This window comes from Nerophis ophidion, linkage group LG12 (genome assembly GCF_033978795.1).
Source record: "Nerophis ophidion isolate RoL-2023_Sa linkage group LG12, RoL_Noph_v1.0, whole genome shotgun sequence".
Lineage (NCBI taxonomy): Eukaryota > Metazoa > Chordata > Actinopteri > Syngnathiformes > Syngnathidae > Nerophis > Nerophis ophidion.
Genome location: NC_084622.1, coordinates 45493271 through 45502679, shown reverse-complemented (window position 1 = coordinate 45502679; position 9409 = coordinate 45493271). Strand labels below are relative to the sequence as shown.

At 40.2% G+C, this 9409-nt stretch overlaps 1 protein-coding gene across 6 annotated transcripts in view; it reads right to left on the bottom strand.

Moving 5' to 3' along the window:
- Positions 1-9409, bottom strand: part of LOC133563489 (serine/threonine-protein kinase BRSK2) — a 554636-nt gene that overhangs the window by 129043 nt on the left and 416184 nt on the right. For all 6 annotated transcript variants that reach the window (XM_061917646.1, XM_061917648.1, XM_061917647.1 and 3 more), the window contains exon 5: positions 8553-8669. In XM_061917646.1, coding sequence (XP_061773630.1) covers positions 8553-8669 — 117 coding nt within the window. The remainder of the gene's footprint in view (positions 1-8552; positions 8670-9409) is intronic.

Here is a 9409-nt window from a genome sequence, read left to right as displayed (position 1 = left end):
CTGCATGTCTAGACGGGACAGTCCAGGGAGAGGCGGCAATGAATCGCATGGAACACCGGCATTTTGATGGACAAATGGTGCTGGCGGTCATATATCTAAAAAGAAACTACCATGCAGCGTTGGAGCACCTGTATGTACTCTGTAGCTTTATGTGAATACACACAAGGGACCCTTGCATGGTTAGTTAATATTATTTTGTACTATAGTAATGTCTCTTTGGCTTGTGTGGCCTTTCTAGGAAAATACTTTTCTAATAGGTATGCACACGTTCATCTTCTTGCCCATCTATACCTCATGAAAGATCACACCATAAAGGAAGTATTCAACATATACATCAAGTGTATGCATGCACATTTACCCTATATTTATTCAAACATATTGTTTTTAAAGCAGGGGTGTCAAAATAATTTTAGATCGGGGGCCACATGGAGAAAAATCTACTCCCAAGTGGGCCAGACTGGTAAAATCACGGCACGATAACTTAAAAATAAAGTCAACTTCAGATAGTTTTATTTGTTTAAAAAACAAAAAAAACAAGCACGTTCTGAAATTGTACAAATCATAAAGTTTTTGTTTTCTTTACAATTTGATCAAAGAGGCTGAAGAACCTGTGGACTAGTGGAAGGGGGTGGGGGCGGGTCCGTTTTTTTTTTCTTCTTTCTTTGTCATGAAAAAGGGAGGTTTTTGTGGTTGGTGCACTAATTGTCAGTGTATATTGTGTGTTTTATGTTGAATTAATAAAATAAAAAATATATATAAAAAAATATATATATTTTCCATCCATCCATCCATCCATTTTCTACCGCTTATTCCCTTTCGGGATCGCGGGGGGCGCTGGCGCCTATCTCAGCTACAATCGGGCGGAAGGCGGGGTACACCCTGGACAAGTCCCCACCTCATCGCAGGGCCAACACAGATAGACAGACAACATTCACACTCACATTCACACACTAGGGACCATTTAGTGTTGCCAATCAACCTATCCCCAGGTGCATGTCTTTGGAAGTGGGAGTAAGCCGGAGTACCCGGAGGGAACCCACGCATTCACGGGGAGAACATGCAAACTCCACACAGAAAGATCCCGAGCCTGGATTTGAACCCAGGACTGCAGGACCTTCGTATTGTGAGGCAGACGCACTAACCCCTCTGCCACCGTGAAGCCCTATATATATTTTTTAAAATAAAAATGAATAAAAAATTATTCTGCGGCCCGGTACCAATCGGGCCACGGCCCGGTGGTTGGGGACCACTGGTTTAGGGAATAAGGACACCGTTTTTACGTTTCAACTTCTTCTTTATGTGTAACTTTTTCAACAGCAGCTAAATCAGTGGTTCTTAAGCTTGTTGGAGGTACCGAACCCCACCATTTTCATATGCCAATTCACCGAACCCGAACCGTAATCATAAAATGATATTATTACATTAAAGAAATACTAATAAAGGCATATTTTACAAAGTGAAAGTTACAGGAATGTACACAAGACCCCATGTTTATATCTCATTGTGCAACATGTGAATGTTTTAGTGGGAACTAAATGCCATCTGTGAAAGGGGTACACTACACATTATTTCCAAAGCAGGACCCCCCACCCAGACATATAATACTCGTACACAGCTGAAGTGAAGTGAATTATATTTATATAGCGCTTTTTCTCTAGTGACTCAAAGCGCTTTACATAGTGAAGCCCAATATCTAAATTTTACATTTAAAGCAGAGTGGGTGGCACTGGGAGCAGGTGGGTAAAGTGTCTTGCCCAAGGACACAACGGCAGTGACTAGGATGGCGGAAGCGGGGATCGAACCTGAAACCCTCAAGTTGCTGACACGGCCGCTCTACCAACCGAGCTATACCGCCCCCTCATGAAAAACAATACGTTATGGTCATTTTAAGTGGGCCAAAACACTTATATTACAAAATAATATCATGGGAATGACTGCTGTCATTTGATTATTATAATCAAACATTGAACTTGTTATTTAGCTCACACATATGGAAAATAAGAGGGAACATTTTCGGGGGGGTATCCATAATACGCCGACAGGGAGAAGTTTTTATTTACATGATGAGTCGGGCGTGCCTTGACCTCCGCGGCGGAGGCTCTGCCGAACCCCTGAGGCCGACTCACCGAACCCCTAGGGTTCGATCGAACCCAGGTTAAGAACCACTGAGCTAAGTACACCCTAACATACACTTTGTTTAACACGCCTACTCAAGGAACCCGGAAACGTCAACATAGCTGCCCGGTAAAATGCCTGACTCAAACAGACTCAACATAAAGGTGCATGACTAAATTATTAACTTGTTTACATCAATAATCTAATAAATTGTATCCAACAATTAACATATCAAACAGGGATATTTATCTTCTATCTTCATCACTGACAAAGGGAATGTACAACAACTTTATTTGTCGTTATTTATAGATTCTGAATACAATATGTGATCATGTTCATCAGTCAACACATTGGTGGTGATTTTCAATCAATCAAGATAAAACAATTACATCAAAATCAAATTACACTATGTTATTTACAGTGGTGCAAAAAAGTATTAAGTCAGCCAGCGATTGTGCAAGTTCTCCCACTTCAAATGATGACAGAGGTCTGTAGTTTCATCATAGGTACACTTCAACTGTGAGAGACAGAATGTGGAAAAAAAATGAGGAATTCACATTGTAGAAATTTTAATTAATTTATTTGTAAATTATGGTGGAAAAAAAGTATTTGGTCAACCATTCAAAGTTCTCACTGATGGAAGGAGGTTTTGGCTCCAAATCTCACGATACATGGCCCCATTCATTCTTTCCTTAACACGGATCAATCGTCCTGTCCCCTTAGCAGAAAAACAGCCCCAAAGCATGATGTTTCCACCCCCATGCTTCACAGTAGGTTTGGTGTTCTTGGGATGCAACTCAGTGTTCTTCTTCCTCCAAACACGACGAGTTGAGTTTATACCAAAAAGTTCTATTTTGGTTTCATCTGACCACATGACATTCTCCCAATCCTCTGCTGTATCATCCATGTATCCATTTTGGTATAAACTCAACTGGTGGTGTTTGGAGGAAGAAAAATACTGAGTTGCATCCCAAGAACACCACACCTACTGTGAAGCATGGGGTTGGAAACATCATGCTTTGGGGCTGTTTTTCTGCTACAGGACGATTGATCCGTGTGAAGGAAAGATTGAATGGGGCCATGTATCGTGAGATTTTGAGCCAAAATGGTTGACCAAATACTTATTTTCCAACATAATTTACAAATAAATTCTTGAAAATTCCTACATTGTGAATTCCTGGATTTTTTTTCCACATTCTGTCTCTCACAGTTGAAGTGTACCTATGATGAAAATGACAGACCTCTGTCATCATTTTAAGTGGGAAAACTTGCACAATCGGTGGCTGACTAAATACTTTTTTCCCCCACTGTATGTAGTTTGAATGATGTGCTAACATGATGTGGTTTATTTTGTACATATGTAGCATCATCTACAAAGATACAAAGAATTGCTATTGCGACATCTAGTGGACACATTTAGAACAGATCCTCGTTTCATTCAAACATTTCATGTTCAGTTTTATAATTAGCAAACGTTTCCCGCAGTCCGGATTAAACTCGTTCGCGGGCTTGATCCAGCCCTCGGGCCGTACGTTTGACACCCCTGGTTTAAAGGGAAGGTGGTCCAATTAACCATAAACAGACACAGAAAGGACAGTGTGTTTAAGAAGCCTTGTCAGCACTTTTTGTGCATGCCTGTTCTCTGCAGTGCGTGGTATTTGAGTGTGTCTAATTTCAGTCAAGAGGTATAATCTGGCTGGAATTAAGTCTGAGTTTTGGACATAAGCCACAGGGCTTGCATGCTTGGTGTCACGTGATGTCACCACAGAGTAAATGTTCTTCAAGAGTATATTTGGCATTTGTGGCTTGCATGCATAATTCCCTAACAAAATACGGTAGAACCGCGAGAGGTCACACTAAATGTTTACAATTTGCTATCGCATTGTGTACCTCCTCACGCGAGATGGCAGTTATTTGCGCCAAACCGCACAAGAACTCGGTTCAGCACGTACTGTATCAAGGGATTTACCTGTGAAGGTTTTGCTTTTTCTTTGGATTATTTGTGTCACTTATTCCAAAAACAGGAGAGAAGAGAAGCTGCGTTGACGAGGATGCCGTGAAGTCTTACAGATTTACTTGAGAAGCCACAGTCTAACATCAATGTTAGTGTTTAGACCAGGGGTGTCAAACTCATATACAGAGTGGGCCAACATTTAAAACTGAACAAAGCCGCGGGCCAAGTTTGAAAAAATGAACCTTTTAATAGGCACCCAAACAAGTTTTGCATTGAACATTGAACAAGCAAGGCTTATATACTGTAACTTTATAGTGACATGCAAAATCCAGTTTCAAATAATAATAATAATAATTAAAAAACATCAATGGACTATCAAATAAAATTTAAATACAAATTTAATGCCTCTTTTCTATTTGCAGCCTTCTGAGGTAAATATCAATCAATCATCAATCAATGTTTACCTACATAGCCCTAAATCACGTGTCTCAAAGGGCTATATCAAAATATATTGTAGCGTCCCGAAATAGTTAGTGCTGCAAGGGGTTCTGGGTATTTGTTGTAATAAATAATAATAATAATAATGGATTAGATTTATATCGCGCTTTTCTATTGTTAGATACTCAAAGCGCTCACAGTGAAGTGGGAACCCATCATTCATTCACACCTGGTGGTGGTAAGCTACATCTGTAGCCACAGCTGCCCTGAGGTAGACTGACGGAAGCGTGGCTGCCAGTTTGCACCTACGGCCCCTCCGACCACCACCATAATAACTTCAAAATAAAGACAACTCCAGGTTGTTTACTTCGTTTTACTTTGGCCAAAAATAGAACAAACACATTGTGAAAAGGTACAAATCACAATTAATCCTTTGGAAAAAAAAACCTTCAAGTTTGTTGAAAATTCGGAGGAAATTGGTGCAGTTTCTAAAACACAATGAGCTTAGACGTGGTCTCAGTTCATCTACAAAACCAGGATTAAACTTTAAGTCGCAGTCTTTCTGGGATTGAACAAAAAACACAACATGTAAACTCTTCGAGGTATCAAACACCTCCTGTGTCATGTCCACGTATCAATCCAGAGTTAACTCAACAAACCGTGAGAATCGGAGGTAAAATTATTCAAAAGGGTTAAGTTTTCTCACTATATTTTCATACCTTAGTTGGCGCCTGTCGTGGCGGTAATCTTAGAACCCGTTGGTAGAACACCTTATTTCACCGGTTTGGTCCATGTGCCCCCTCTAATGGCTCTGATATTCCGAAGCGTTTTGGGTGTATAGAAAAGAGTTTTATCTATCTCTTATTATTATTATTATTATTAATGTTATTATTATGGAAATGGACGACAATGAGGCATTTTGCAATGGTAAAAGTTGATTTTCTAGACAAAAAATTATTTTCAAGGTAAAAGTGGATTATCCGAGTACACAAGATACTACTTTCTATTCTTAAAACCCACACAAAGACATTATTGGGGAGTAAGGGAGCCAAATATCGATGTGTTTGAAGCGGAAGACACAAAACGGCAGGTTTTAAGTTTCCACGCTTTACTTTGTACCTCTTGCTGGTCCTAACAGAATTGCTATTGTGACATCCAGTGGACACATTCAGAACAGCAGTTTCTTTCATTAAAAAAAAAAAAAAAAATGCAATTCATTTTGATACTTGGCAAACTCATCAGGCGGGCCGGATAAAACCTGTTGGTGGGCCTGATCCGGCCCACGGGCCGTATGTTTGACACCCCTGGCTTAAGTTGTTCAACAGTCCAGGGTCTCTGTTGTGGTATTTTAGGCTTTGTATTGCGCCACACATTTTCATTGGGAGAAAGGTCTGGACCACAGGCAGGCCAATCTAGTAGCCGCACTCTTTTACTATAAAGCCACACTGTTGTAACACGTGACTTGGCATTGTCTAGCTGAAATAAGCAGGGGCAATCATGATAACGTTGCTTGGATGGCAACATATGTTGTTCCAAAACATATATGTTCCTTTTAAACATTAATGGTGCCTTCACAGATGTGTAAGTTACCCATGCCTTGGGCACTAATACACCCCCATACCATCACAGATGCTGGCTTTTGAACTTCGCGCCTATAACAATCCCAATGGTTCTTTTCCTCTTTGGTCCGAAAAGACACGACGTCCACAGTTTTCAAAAACAATTAGAAATGTGGACTCGTCAGACCACAGAACACTTTTCCACTGTGCATCAGTCCATCTTAGATGAGCTCGGGCCCAGCGAAACTGACAGTGTTTCTGGGTGTTGTTGATAAACTGCTTTCACTTTGCATAGTAGAGTTTTTAACTCGCACTTACATACTGTATGTAGTGACAAACTGTAGTTACTGACAGTGATTTTCTGAAGTCTTTCTGAGCCCATGTGGTGATATCCTTTACACACGGACGTCACGTTTTGATACAGTACCGCCTGAGGGATCGAAGGTCCGTAATATCATCGCTCACGTGCAGTGATTTCTCCAGATTCTCTGAACCTTTTGATGATATTACGGACCGTAGATGGTGAAATCCCTGAATTCCTTGTAAGAGCTCGTTGAGAAATGTTTTCTTAAACTGTTCGACGATTTGTTCACAAAGTGGTGACCCTCGCCCCATCCTTGTTTGTGAATTACTGAGCATTTCATGGAAGCTGCTTTTATACCTAATCATGGCACCCACCTGTTCCCAATAGCATTTCTCAACTTTCTCAACTTTTCTACTTCTGCCAGCTTTTTTGAAACATGTTGCAGGCATCAAATTCCAAATGAGCTAATATTTGCTAAAAATAACAACGTTTTCCAGTTCGAACGTTAAGTATCTTGTCTTTACAGTCCATTCAATTGAATATAGGTTGAAAATGTTTTGCAAATCATTGTATTTTGTTTTTATTTACGATTTACACAACGTGCCAGCTTCACTGGTTTTGGACAAAAAAGCAATGATCTTGCCTCAGTTCCAGTTCAGCAGTTTCTATGTTAATGACATCCTTATTGTTGCTCCTTTGTGTACCAACAGAACTTAAACCACCAAGTGTTAAAGGCCTACTGAAATGAGATTTTCTTATTTAAAAGGGGATAGCAGGTCCATTCTATGTATCATACTTCATCATTTCGCGATATTGCCATATTTTTGCTGAAAGGATTTAGTACAGAACATCGAAGATAAAGTTTGCAACTTTTGGTGCTGATAAAAAAGCCTTGCCTGTACCGGAAGTAGCAGACGATGACGTCACCAGGGTGAGGGCTCCTCACGTCCTCACATAGTTTATAATGGAAGCCTCCAGCAGCAAAAGCTATTCGGACCGAGAAAACAACAATTTCCCCATTAATTTCAGCGAGGATGAAAGATTTGTGGATGATGATATTGATAGCGAAGGACTAGGAAAAAAAAATGCATTGGGACGGATTCAGATGATTTTAGACACATTTACTAGGATAATTCTGGGAAATCGCTTATCTTTCTATTGTGTTGCTAGTGTTTTAGTGAGATTAAATAGTACCTGATAGTCGGAGGGGTGTGTCCATGGTTGTGTTGCCGCCAGTCTCTGAGGGAAGTCACGGCAGCTGCGTGGACGGCGCAAGCTCAGCTGATCTCCGGTAAGAGGCGACATTTTACCACCATTTTCTCACCGAAACCTGCCGGTTGACAAGTGGTCGGGATCCATGTTCGCTTGACCGCTCTGATCCATAGTAAAGCTTTACCTCCGGGAATTTTAAACAAGGAATCACCGTGTGTTTGTGTGGCTAAAGGCTAAAGCTTCCCAACTCCATCTTTCTACTTTGACTTCTCCAATATTAATTAAACACATTGCAAAAGATTCAGCAACACAGATGTCCAGAATACTGTTTAATTGCGCGATGAAAAGAGACGACTTTTAGCCGCAAATGGTGTTGCGCTAATATGTGTCCCCTGCAACCCGGGACGTCACGCGCACGCGTCATCATTCCGCGTCGTTTTCAAAAACAAACTCTACGGGAAATTTAAAATTGCAATTTAGTAAACTAAAGCGGCCGTATTAGCATGTGTTGCAATGTTAATATTTCATCATTGATATATAAACTATCAGACTGCGTGGTGGCTAGTAGTGGCTTTCAGTAGGTCTTTAAGTTTAGTTTGTGGACCCGTCCGACCTCGCACGCTGTTCACTACACTTCAGGGTTCAATTAAAGGTGTGTGCAGTCCTGCCACTTTGAAAGTGACTTTTCCACTTCATTGCAGTCATTGTGGGATTGATGGGCCCAGCATGCTCGTGACTAGGATGTCATAAAACCCAGCATCTGATGTGAGGAGACAGTAATGTGTGGCCATGGCCTCGGCCCTGCTCGCAGCCATGGCACACTGTGAGAAAACACCGTCTGTCCATCCTCAACCTGCCATGGCATCAGAACATGGAACCGATACATGAGCGTCCCTCCATCTGTTATTAGTTTGTACCTTCACTAACTTTTAAGGGTCGAATGCATGCTAGAGAATATGTTCTTACTCACCCGCAGCTGGTTTCCAACAGACTATCTCCAACCTGAAGAGAAGCCATACCGAAGTCTGCTATCCTGATGTTGTTCTTCTCATCGAGCAGCAGGTTCTCCGGCTTCAGGTCTCTGTGGCTGGAAGCAAGAAATATGTACACGCTAATGAAATATGAATGCACTTCTCATGTGTGCTGTACAAACTAGATGAAAGTGAAGCAACATGTGATTACACACCTGAGAGTCAAGCCTTAATCTACCAGGGGTCACCAACGTAGTGCCCGCGGGCACCAGGTAGCCCGTAAGGACCAGATGAGTCGCCCGCTGGCCTGTTCTAAAAATAGCTCAAATAGCAGCACTTACCAGTGAGCTGATTCTATTTTTTTAAATTGTATTTATTTACTAGCAAGCTGGTCTCGCTTTGCTCGACATTTTTAATTCTAAGAGAGACAAAACTCAAATAGAATTTGAAAATCCAAGAAAATATTTTAAAGACTTGGTCTTCACTTGTTTAAATAAATTAATTTATTTTTTTTACTTTGCTTCTTATAACTTTCAGAAAGACAATTTTAGAGAAAAAATACAACCTTAAAAATTATTTTAGGATTTTTAAACCTTTTTACCTTTTAAATTCCTTCCTCTTCTTTCCTGACAATTTAAATCAATGTTCAAGTAAATTTTTTTTTTTTTATTGTAAAGAATACTAAATACATTTTAATTTAATTCTTCATTTTAGATTCTGTTTTTTCAACGAAGAATATTTGTGAAATATTTCTTCAAACTTAATATGATTCAATTTCAAAAAATGTATTTTGGTAAATCTAGAAAATCTGTAGAATCAAATTTACATCTTATTTCAAAGTCTTTTGAATTTCCTT